This window comes from Aplysia californica, unplaced genomic scaffold (genome assembly GCF_000002075.1).
Source record: "Aplysia californica isolate F4 #8 unplaced genomic scaffold, AplCal3.0 scaffold00103, whole genome shotgun sequence".
NCBI lineage: Eukaryota > Metazoa > Mollusca > Gastropoda > Aplysiida > Aplysiidae > Aplysia > Aplysia californica.
Window position 1 is genome coordinate 414,811 of NW_004797373.1, and position 12,744 is coordinate 427,554.

The 12,744-nt window shown below is 36.3% G+C and overlaps 1 protein-coding gene across 1 annotated transcript in view; it reads left to right on the forward strand.

The window, feature by feature from the left end:
* The window catches only part of LOC101848192, a gene marked incomplete in the record, with an annotated part of 32,330 nt that extends 20,563 nt beyond the window's left edge, over positions 1 to 11,767 (forward strand). The window contains 5 exon segments of the mRNA XM_035968985.1: positions 69 to 203; positions 3,846 to 3,872; positions 7,257 to 7,316; positions 9,220 to 9,309; positions 9,952 to 11,767. Coding sequence (XP_035824878.1) covers positions 69 to 203; positions 3,846 to 3,872; positions 7,257 to 7,316; positions 9,220 to 9,309; positions 9,952 to 10,065 — 426 coding nt within the window.
* Between the last annotated feature and the right edge of the window lie 977 nt (positions 11,768 to 12,744).

Consider the following 12,744-nt stretch of genomic DNA (forward strand, 5'->3'; position numbering starts at 1 on the left):
GCCCCTCAAAAACACCCTAAAAAAACAACACGCTAAAACCCAGTGATATCTATATTTTTCATCCTTAGCCACATGGAACTTTCCTGACACGGGAAAAGACAGCAGCGGAAATTGAGGCCATGTTTCTTCAGAAACCCAAAAAGGAAGTGCCACTGCGGAAAACATGTGTACAGCTGGATCTTCTGAAACCTGGGGACGTCTTTGTAAGTACAAACTCATTCAGGGACAGTGTCAGAAATATTCAAGGAAATGTTTAATTTATACATATGGTTTTTCTCTTGAAAGAAAGTTTTCCAGGAGAACAGAGAATCCGTCGAATTGGGCCATATTATACTTACTAAAAAGGAAAAGAAAATTTCTTAAAGGGCGCATAATAACCTATTGCTGGATAACTGGCATCTCCATATTATCAATAATGTTACTCCCGAATCTAGACTTGTAGAATGTTCATAATTATTGCAAATATACTCAGAGTACTAAACAGATGTAACTGTAGCCTATTTAAAATATTTACAAAACAAAATAAAATATGAAAAACAACAACAACAGTAACCACACCAACAACAACTACAAAAAACAAACAACTTTGTGAAGCATAGAAAGAGGTCTCAACTTGTTTTCCTAGACAGTTGATATTTTGCTAAGCCCAGGACCTAATGTTAAGCATTCTATAGTAAGGTATTTCCGCAGTTGATTGGTTGATAAGTCTTACAGCATTGAATACCAAAACAGGTAACAACGAAAAGAATAAACAGAATAAAATAAACTTTATTCAGCACATACTTACTTACTAACTTGGTTGGAGAATAGGCATCATTGCAGGTGGCACAATGCCATAGCTGCTCCTCCATCCTCTCCAGGCTCCATGAAAAGGTCTGCCTGCTGATTGTGCCAGTTATCAGCTGGTTGGATATTCTTCTGGCTTTTCCGCGCAGGTTGCTGTCTCTCCCCGACACTCTAGAGACTCTAGAGTACGTTAAGTACATTCAGCGCAAAAGCATACAAGGAGCAGCTAGTGGTTTCACTCAAATTACTTGCACAAATTATTTGTTGAATTTCTCAGTACAGAGATTTGGTTGTGTTTACTTATATTGTATTGTAGTGTAGTATGCATCGTCAGCAAGCTGTTCACATGTTCTAAGCCCAGAAATAATTTTTTTTCTGGATGGAGAATACACACCCTCTTTATTTTTTTTTTAAAATGGTGCCCGCTTTATGTCTCTTCTTGCATTTTCTTCGTGATTCTCAACGCAATATTTTTTTTTAGCTCATGCAACAGATACCATAGATTTAAAAAATGCAATCATTTTTTTTCTCCAAATTTTTTTGGCTTACTACATCTGAACAGCTGGCTGAAGATAGTTATGTGGTTTTCTGCTTTTGTTGAGTGGCCAATAATGCCTTCTTTCCTAGATTTAAGAAAGGGAATGTTTCGTCCTCATTCGTCCTCATGGACGACAAGGTTGTTTTCGTCTAATTTTGTGGAGGTGGTGGCTCAGAGGATAGAACGTTCAGCAGCTTCAGTGTGCCTTCGGTGTTTGTGTCTATGTATAGTCGACGGTAGCTGAATGCTTTTTTTTTTTCAAACTAAGTACATGTAAGCCTGAATAAGCAATAGCAAAATTTTCCAAGAACTTATCAGAGGCAAGTGGTTTTTTAGATATTGTCTGTTTAAACAGAAGTGCTCGCACGCGATGTCTTCTTTACAAATATTGGGGATGTTTGTTCAATGAGGCGTTCTTTGTTAATGATGGTGAGCGAGAGCTTACTTTAAAGTTGAAACTGTCATATAGGCACAATTCCGTGCATCTCATGCTGCCGTTTGTCCTCTTACTACTTGTGTAGTTACGGCTAAATGGAAGGTTGTATCAGTGTAGCACACAGATTATCTTAAAAATAAAAGTGACATTGTCTGGTATATTTTTTGGTTGAAAGGTAAGGTATGTCCCTGTGGAAAAAGCGTTCAACTGCTGTCTGACAAGTATTACATAGTTTGTTATTACTAATGTTGGTTGACAGGGCTATGAGCATATTGTTATATACTGATTCCAAACATTTAAACAGGGTCTAGATGACGTTTCTCGCAAGTTCCGCTCCATGCAGAGCGATGCTTCTGAGGTAAAGCTTCGATCAAAAAGATTGATACCCAACCTCTATATCCAACCCATTACTAACTGTATATAAATATTATCATATATCTATATGTGTCGGGGCTCCTATAACAATATATTATTTGCTTCTACGTACATGTTTTTTATTTCCAAATGATACCCTTTTTATCGAAGTCAAGATTTTAGCTTTGACGATATTTAGTGCCAAATTGCTCCAAACAGACTCATTCTATTGAAGATTTCAAAGGTATCATGTCGGGCTTTATATACATATCCATCATAACTAATTATTCCTTGCGTAAGTGCGAATACTGACTTAATATGGTGGAAGCTTAATAAAATGTCGCTTCCCTCTTTTTTGTTCCAATACAGCACATGAACTAGTTGAGAAATGACTGAATGATCGTCCATTGTTTTGAAATTTAAAAATTCGCTTGATTCTTTTGAAACTGCTGTACTCTTAAATGCACCTTTTCATGATTACATGTAATTTGATAGAGGTCATTGGTCAAAATAAAAGAAGACCATTGTCAGAATTTCTTCCTTTTACGAAAGGTGTGATTGTTATGCAAGGAAATATATTGTATACCTGATATAAAATGCTTACATAACACCTTGTATTAATTTACAATGCACCCTGTGTATCTAAATTTAATGTAATAATACTTGAACTTTCTTTTCCGTAGTTCATTTATCGTCATTTATCGTGCAAACTCAAATAAAATAGCCTACTGTTTAACCTATTATAGTTTGAAGTCCTATTGCAGCTCGGAACCTCGGATAAAGTGAACACTCTGTTCTGGTCCCAAAGAGTTCACTGTAAATTGTGGCAAACCAATTTTTACAAAGTTAATAAATTTGGTTCATGGTAATATTTTTTAATGTAGACGTTTTTACGCCCTGATCGACATAATTTAAATCATTTCAGAGGCTTGGTAATGCCTCCAAACTGAGATCACTGAAATAAGTTATAATATTATTTTTTATCAGACGCATATACTTTAAAGAAATCCTAGCTTTAAAACCCCTCAAAATGAACGTAAGTATTTTTACTTTTGGGTTTTTTTGGTAATGTTTTGTTTCACAGTATAATTATAAAATAGCACAACTATTCATAAACCCACATGACAATATCCATGTCGTTTTATTTCTGTGTATCTCAGGAAACACATCTAATTTTGTCACCAGTTGCTGTAGGCAGTAGTTGTACTGTCAACTGTCGACAAGCTGTTCAATAGTACTGTTCTAAGCCCAGAAAACATTTTTTGGGAGGAAGGAAAAAATAAGTTTTATTCATTAAAATGCTGTAGCCAGACTATGTATCTTTTCTTGCTGTTCTCAACGTTAAAAATTTGAATTTCAATAAAATACCTAGGCAGCACATGCAGCAGAAAAAAAAATTGCGTTAAAAGAATATTGGCTATTTCAAAACTTTGGGCTTAGTATGTTAGTACATCTGAATAGCTGGCTGACGGAATATTTCGTAGAATTTTCTTAGAGACAAAAGCTTTCTATGTATTAGTATTAGGCTTATGTTTCGTGTTGTTTAAAAAATTCAGTTGGCCTGACTAGAGCCGTCATAATGTGGTAAGTAAAATGTGAGTTTAAACGTGTTTGAAGGCTCCCCTTTCAAATTGAAACAACTAATAGTTACTGTTACATGTATATTCACTGGGGTCTCATTGGTATCATCATATTATGTCTGATATTTGTGCCCCATACTTCATCTATCAGCACACTGGGATAACCGCTAAGGATTTGGTAAGTTATGTGCACGGACATGCATGCTACGAGACTCTTTCTGTAAGCAACGTCTTACAGCATCCCAGCATCCATATATTTCTTTTCTCCTGGACCGCAGATACCTGCATGAATCTGAAGTCTTTTTCTTGCACCTATTTCTACTTGAAAGAAAAAGATTTTTGGTCTACTTATGAGCTCCATCTTTATCAGCCGTGCAAACTTGTGGTGCATGTGACTTTTGATTCCAGTTTTGAAAAAGACTTTCTTGAAATCATATTGTTAGGGAGGCCTCAACTATTAGCGTTCACTTGTCTCTATCATATTTGAGGCGGTTAAAACAAAATCAGTGGCCCTAACTCTCTAATAAAGATATCATGTTCAGATGCCTGTAAACATAAGTGACAGTGAGCCAACCATCAGTTTCAACCCACTTGTGTTGCTTCCAAGGCATGTTGCATTTTCAACTTTGGGATAATAAACAGTCGACATGTAAAGCCGTTTCCTGAAGACCTGACAAAAATCTGACAATATCAGAAATCAGGGAAATCACTGTAGTTTAGATTTAAGTAAGCGTTTTATGGCAGTTTCAATTTAAAGATAGATAATATAGGTGTCTCTAGACAGTAACAGAAAAGGAGGAGAGATAAGGACGATAGATTTTTGATTGGTAAATCGAAGCAAAGAATACTTGAGTGCCCGCCAATTTAGGACCCACTGAACAAAAAAATAATAGCTGCCATTTTCAAAGAATTATAACTTCTGGCAAATATACCTCATCAGACGGCAAAATTCCATTCGCAATGGAATAGTGCTTTTGGACTATTTGTATCAAAGCCCTGCATATGCCAGCGCTATTTTTGTCGTTTCTAAATTTTTCATTTGGTGTTAAGTGTAGGAAGGCCTATTTTACGCCCCCATCAACACCATCAAGAACATTGAGGAATCGGGTTTCGATCCTGCCAGTCAGATCCAACCTGGACTTCAGTTAGGGAAATAATGTCTCAGCAGAAAGACTGAGGTTCACTATACAAAATCCTCCCCACATGGGAATTGAACTCAGGTTTTCTGCGTGTGACGATGAAGTGCTTTATAGCCTAACTGCTACACTGCAGATGCTGGCTGGTTCTCAACAGGACCCTATGTGAAAACCAGAATTTATAATTGTCATCTCACTGTTGCTAAGACGGGGGAAATGTGTAACGTGATCTCCTGTTATTTGGTGACTGGAACAGATGAATGAAAATATTGGAAGAATTATCAAATATTCTACGACCCCCCCTCCTCTCCCCCCAAACCAGGAAAACAAAAAGCAAAGTGAAAGGCTTGGATAGTAATACTCTCTAAACATTACTGAATTCTGTTTATTCAGCCTATGACAAGATTGTCATTGTGTTTTCGACGTATGTTAAACCAGCCGATTAAACTTCTGATCGTCCGAAGAAATTTCTAAAAATCTACCAAGTGTTACACAGCATGCATTCCTTGGGTATTTTCAAGCAACTATAGTTATATTATTATCATCATCATCATTATTATTATTATTATTATTATTATTATTATTATTATTATTTTTATTATTATTATAATTATTATTATCTTTATAAGTTTTTTGTTACTATCAATATTATTACTATTATTCTTATTCTTATTCTTGTTCTTATTCTTATTCTTATTATATGTACTTTGTGTCTGGAAGCCTTTAACTGCATGTGTTTGTTTTTATGCGGTGAAGACCCATCCCTCTGTGTGTTTTTCTTTCCTTTAAGATTCTTTAAGCATGAAACTGATAATCATATTTCCTACGTATCTATGTTTTTTTCCCTTTTTTATTGTTATTCTTTAAAAAAATCCAAAAGACGTGAATGTATTCTGCTACACATGCATGTTTATTTCTTGATTCTACGTGGCACACTTTGTGATTATTCTGTGACCCTTCCTATACTACACACTTGAGACGTTTAACTTTTGTTTCACTTACTTTTATGACTCTTTCCTCGTTCTAGGCAGCTACAAATCGCTGTGTAGATCATTTTTTAAATCCCTAGGTATTACATTTCTGGACAATAACCCATCTCTGCTAAAAACTCTCTCTCCCCCCCCCCCCCTCTATTATTATTGTTATTACTATCATTGATTTTTTTTCTTTAATTTTGAAACTAACATCTGAGCTGAGAGGAATACAACATCCCAGCAAAACTACCGAGACACTCGATAAAAATTCTCCTTAAATGGGACACAAACTCTGGTCTCTTGTGTGAGACGGCGAAGCATCTAACCACTACATGACACCACATACGCCGGCACACCTACATGTACTTATAAAATATCTGTATTGTCATCAGCCTTCAGATATAATCATTTGGTGAAATGCTGATATGGCACTATTAGTTTTGGTGGATATATTATATTTACAAATTCTTTTTAGTCCGTATTTTTGGGGTTGTTTTTTTTAGAGGGGGTGCTAACTCTTTTAACCCTATCCGTACACCCTGGGGTCATTGTATACTCCCGGGGTTGTATTCTTCACATTTAGAATACTTCTAGTTTGAAGATCTCTTTGAAACTTTCCAGTATTTCTCAAAAATCATTTTGACAGACTGCTATGCAAAGCGTACGGATAGGATTAACGAGTAAATTTCCTCTTTGGAAAGTGGTGGCACAGAGTTCTCGACGTCATATGGATACGATAGTAAAACACGACGTACGGAGAGGGTTAAGGTTAAAACAGCAACAATAATGACAGCAACAAAAACAACAACAGCAAGAATAACAGCAAGGACAATATATAACAAACAACAACAGCAGCAACAACAACAGCTGCAACCTTGTGGGGAGATTAATGTTTTCAGGGGGTTGAATTTTTATTCAAATCAGTTGTGTTTGGTTTTGTGTTGCTGGTCTTTACTTTGAGTAAGTATTTCTTTTTTCTTTTTCTTTTCCTTTCCTTTCTTGCTCTTTGTCTCTCTTTGTCTTTTTCTGTTCCTTTTCCACCCTTCCCTTCCCTTCTATTTTAAGCCCATTTCTCCTCTACCTGTTCTTGGTAAACCATCTCCTTATCTTTTGTCTCGTACTTAGTGAAACAAAAACAAACCCCCCCCCCCCCCCCGACATCATCCCCATCAAAGTATCGTATAACTTAGATCTGCCTTTATGTCATTTAATGTTTCTCTGAGATAGTTTAAGAACTTTCTATGTTCTGCAGGGGTAATAATTTAGTAGTTTTAAAGCGCATAGAGCTTGCTGTTGAGCATGGATATGCGTGATATAAATAAGATTCTAGTTCTTGTTCTTGCCCTTGCTCTTGTTTTGTTGTTGTTGTTATTGTTCTTGTTCTTGTTCTTGTTCTTGTTCTATTTATTATTATCAGCATTGTTATAACGTTATATCATCTTATCCCATCAGGGCTTGGAAACACTTGAGCTGCCTACCATACAAAAGATAGAGGGTCCTCCTTTGTGCTTGGTGAGTGTGAAAGGCCAGTAGCAAAGTTAAAGAAATAAGAATTTCAATATTATAACGATTTCAAGAGGATCAGAATTGAGGAAATAAGAGAAGAGAATATTTTCGTTTGATTTTTTTTTCTTTGTATAATCAATCTTTCCAGTAGTTTTGAGTCTTATAATTTATCATATTTATAGTCTGAGCAGAAGTTATGTAATGTATTTGAATCAGTTAAGTAGACTGACTGAAAATGTTCCTGAGCAGAGCTACATGGACATTAAAGACTACTAGATTGAAAAACAATTAAGTATGTCATTTGCATTTTACCTCTTGACAGACGATCTTAAAAAAGTATACATATGGTACAGATTTGCCTTGGCAGTGGACATAGAATAATAAATGAAGTAGATTGCCCAAGTACATGTACTACTTTCCATCCTTTAGATCTTGACTTCCTTGATATTATGCTCTGAAAGAGCGACTGATTAATGCGTATGAAATCAAGGAAGGTTTAATGGTGTGCCTCCCTGTTTTGCAGTTGAGATATGGGTATTTTTTATAGTAGAGAATTAATTTCAAAAAATTAAAACAACAACGAATAAATCAATATTAGTCTAAAGTTCGGTCTTTCTGGTGTTCGAGCAATTTCAGATGTTTGTGGTGTATGTAATTTCACTGTATTTCTGAAAAAGCCTATTGTTAACTTCAAACAAATAATGATTAAGTCTGACGTGTTTGACATGCCTCGATTTCCAGAACCTATCTCGAATGATTTAGAAATTATACAATGGAGCCTGCTCTAATGGCCACCTGTCCAAGAAAATCACCTGTACAAAGGACTACTTCCCACTGAAACTGCCTCCCTTGCGATTATGTTTTTGTATGTATTATAATGAAACGTACTGCCAAAGACGCCCATCTTCTTAGGACAACCACTTTTTTCCCCTCAACATTTAGGTGGCTATCTTGGACAATTAAGTTTGGCTGTATTCCATCATTGACTAAGATTTTGTGATTCGTTCTTTTAGTTGTGAAAACAAATGTGAGGCATTGTGGTGAAATCAGGTGCTCGTCAAAATAATGAACTGAAAGAAACAGGTATTTTTCCACTCCTTGGGCAGTTTTTTTGAACAATTCTTCTTCTTTTGTCTTGCCCATTAAAATACACATTTCTGTGTGGATTTTACTGAAAAACGTTGATCAAAGACACAAAAGGAAATTCAAGCTTTGGAAGTCACCTAATTTTGGTGGCCATTTTCTCCCTAATTTTACCTTTGAAAGTAGGCAACCCCTGACCTCCGTCAATTACAAATATCCCAACTTCTATTCAAGATAGATGGATAATTTTTTAAATTAAAAGCAAGATAAATAAGCAAACTGTCAAACGATACCAATAACTCAATATGCCCAAAATTGACGAGCGCCCGATTTTGACGCTCTAAATATGGTAGCATGAAGTCAAAACATTACACTTCAAAGTATCTTCAACTCAATTTTTAGTTGTTGTTATTACTATTATTGTTGTTTTTGTTGCCGTTGTTGTTGTTCTTGTTGTTATTAATTATTGTTGTTGTTGTTGTTGTTGTTGTTGTTGTTGTTGTTGTTGTTGTTGTTGTTGTTGTTGTTGTTGTTCTTCTTCTTCTTCTTCTTCTTCTTCTTCTTCTTCTTCTTCTTCTTTTTCTTCTTCTTCTTCTTCTTCTTCTTCTTCTTCTTCTTCTTCTTCTTCTTCTTCTTCTTCTTCTTCTTCTTCTTCTTCTTCTTCTTCTTCTTCTTCTTCTTCTTCTTCTTCTTCTTCTTCTTCTTCTTCTTCTTTTTCTTCTACTTCTTCTTCTTGCTGTTATTATTTTCTTTTTACGTGGAAATCCTAACAGCATAGCCTGGTTTGTCCTTGTCTGGTACTCAGTTTTTGTTCCTGTTTCTACAGGTCAGTGATGGTGCTGAGGTCATCAAAATCTCCAAACGATTTTTTCTTCAGCATGCTCAGAACAACACAATGCTCCGGGTGGAAACTATGGTAAATTTGTACAACAATTTCTGTTCGTGTGTGAGATGAGATGAGATGAGATGAGAAGAAATACATATTTATTGTCCAGGCACTGGCACATTGCTTTAGTAATTCGCCGCACATTTCTCAGCAAAAAATGTGGATTGAAAATAGCCCAGATGCTTTCTTTATTAATATTGCGTTTCGAAATTTACTGAGCGAGATTTAAAAAACTGATTACGGAAATAATATATGTTTAAAACATCATATTTTAGTGAACTGATTCAGGTCTATTTAGTATTCTTCCACTCAGCCTGCTTGACGTAATTTATTTTGGACACGCTTTGTCATGTGTGGTTAAGTCAACAGACTTACATTTTACTCCCTCCTGTTTTTTGTTGGCTTAAGTAAGTATTCACCGATATCTGTGGTGTAGCCGGTTAGAAGCATTGTCTTCGCTGTACTCGGAAACTCCGAGTTCGGTTCCCATGTGGGTGTATCTCTGCATGTGTGTGTGTGTGGGGGGGGGGGGGGGGTATTCTTTTTTAGAGTCTTGGACTTTTTTAGGAACGTTATATCTTTTTCATCCAGAATTGTGTTTTATTTTTCTTGTCGTTTGGGTCTTATTTCCTTCTCAATTAACCGTTGAATAATTTCTTTTATCGTCTTCAGCAACGATCGTACCTATCAACTGATGAAGCCAAGGACATTCTCTTTGACAAGGAGACATGGGGCCAGTACAAGGAGGCCCTGATGAAGAGACTTATTGCTGGACTTCCCAGATAGAAAGCAAACTTATTATTAGTATTATTATTCTTCTTCTTCTTATTATTATTATAATAAATAGAGTGGAGTGGCCCAATCTTCCCTTTTGTGGTATACTTGGGGATTTGATTTTCAGATTAGTTTTCCTTTCTGCGTAACTGGCTTTTATTTTCCAGATCAAACCTAGTCAATACCTGGCTAGCGACGCAACTTAAGCTCACTCTATACAGTTTGAGTATCTAAATGATTGTGAGGTGTATGTTTAACAGGTTGCAGCTGTTATCATGCTGCACTGAGATCAATGACTATTAACATCAGTGGAATGTCTAGTCTACCAAACACAATCCATAGTTACTAGTACAGTTTTTAAAACTATTTTTTAAGTGAATTCATGGCGAAACTAAATCAGAATGGGGAGTTGGTGGTCTTGTGGTTAGGATATTGGGCTCCCGACTGAAAGGTCATGAATCCTGTTAGGGGCCAAAGGTTGTGTGCTTTGAAAAGACACTGGACACGAATGTTCCTCACTTTTTCCAGGTGGGAATGGGTACCTGACTATTCATAGACAGCAAAAGATCTTGTCAGTTCGTTAGTGTCTGAGAGCTTATTCGGCTATATGCACTGTGTGCATTCCGGTAAGCTGAGAACTTTATTGAGTGTTTAGAGATTTGCTGGGATGATGATACAGATCACAGAGTGCATAGGTTTTGCTGTTGAGTGAGAATATGCGCTATACAGATGCTATTTATTTTTCATTTTTTTAGGGAAATACCTGTCACTGAGAAAATAATCCTTTAGACTTTCACGTGTGTTACTATGGGTCCATATACTTTGTTCCAATCCGTGAATTGCCGGCGTCTGTGTTGTATTGATAAGATTTGTAGCCGTAGCAGGTAAAAGATAAGAGTTCGATTCTTTCGTAGGGAAGTAAAATTTTAAAGTATTGATTTTAAGTGTGTACGTCTGCTGAGATTCTGTGACTCACACTGCCCAAATTGGATGACCCTAACGATAGGCAAGGATATGCAGCAGTTCAGATATATGTGTCTCGACACACTGGAATGAGGTGATTGTCATTTTGGGGACAGATTATAGAGTGTGTGCATAATGTTAAAGCGTGTTCATGTGCCTTGCTTTTAATGAAAAAAACCACCTCAGTTTGTCTATCTTGAGTAGAAGTCGAGATATGTGTACGTAATTGAAGAAGGTAGGGAACTCCTGGTGTCAGAGGTAAAATTAGTAAGAAAAGAGTTGCCGGAGTGCTTATTCGATGTAGGTGTTTTATGCACCAATAGGACACAATTTAGATCATTTGACAGGAAGTGGGCTTCGACCCTGCTCGTTAGGGATAACCCTGCCTGATAAAGGGAAACAACGTCACGAAAGAAAGACCTAGATGCTTAATAATTTTTTTTCACACAGGGATTGTGAACTCAGTTCTTCTGCATGCGGTGACAAAGCACTCAACTCCTACACCACAGACTCTGGTGAAAAAAACTCAGCATTACGTATATTATTTTTGTATTTATTGATAGCGGTACTGTGATATGATGTCTACATGACCTTGGTGTCGTAAGTTGGGTGTTTTTTGTGATGTTCCCATTGATATTCAATAATATGCTTATTATGTAAAGTATGGTTGTCAAGGTATTTAAATGAAAAAGAGAGTGGGAGAGATGTAGGAAGTGAGATATCGAGAGAAAGGTTCAGTTAGATAGATAGATAAATTAAAAAAGAAGGAGAGAAATAAGGGGACGGAGAATGGAGGAAGGATGGGGGTGTTAGGGGTGTAAGGAACACAATACTATTATTATAATATTGAAATAGTGTTCAATCGACCCGTACCAGTTCCATGTACACATTGAGAGCTAGAAACAAAATTCAACTGTCAAATTTAAATACGTAGTTGTGCGATTTCAACAACGGTTTCTGTCGTAATGTGTATGTGTATGTGTGTATGTATGTGAAGGTGTCTGAGTGTTTCTATATTTGTGTGTATTGGTGTGTGTGTGGTGTGTGTGTGTATGTGTGGGAGAGGCGATGAAGAATGGGGAGGGAGGGCTCTGTATGATAAAGAGGAAAAAGTTACTCCACGTGAGAATAATGTCAAAATGACAAATTTTTTCCAAACATTTACCCCCACTGTTACTTACATGAGCATCTATTTTTAGTATTGTTTTCTGTCTTAGATGAAAATATCACAAAATGTTTGAAAAACATTTAATTAATTATTCATCGAGGGTGAGCATTTCGGTCATTCAGCAAAACTGAAGGACATAATTAAAAAAGATAGCATAGCCTACTACATTATTCATACAGAATTTTAGTATTTGATTTTCTGTATCTGAAACTTGTAAGGGCAGGTAACATCGAGTGGTGTATTATAAAATAAGTAAATTTGTGCATATGATTTGTATATGATGGTTCGAAATGTGCTGTAAGATCACCTGTGGTGATCAGACTAACATGTAATATGTGCACTGTGTTTTTTAAAGAAATACAGAAACATACTGCTCTGTAATGTTGTATCCTGCATATTACGCTGCGGAGAGTTAACACAACTTCACCCGCACATGAATACACTTGTGCGCACACGCAGACAAGAGCACACCATTACAAATGCATCAGGTCCATATTCGTGTAAAAGCAACACACACACACACACACACACACACACACACACACACACACACACACACA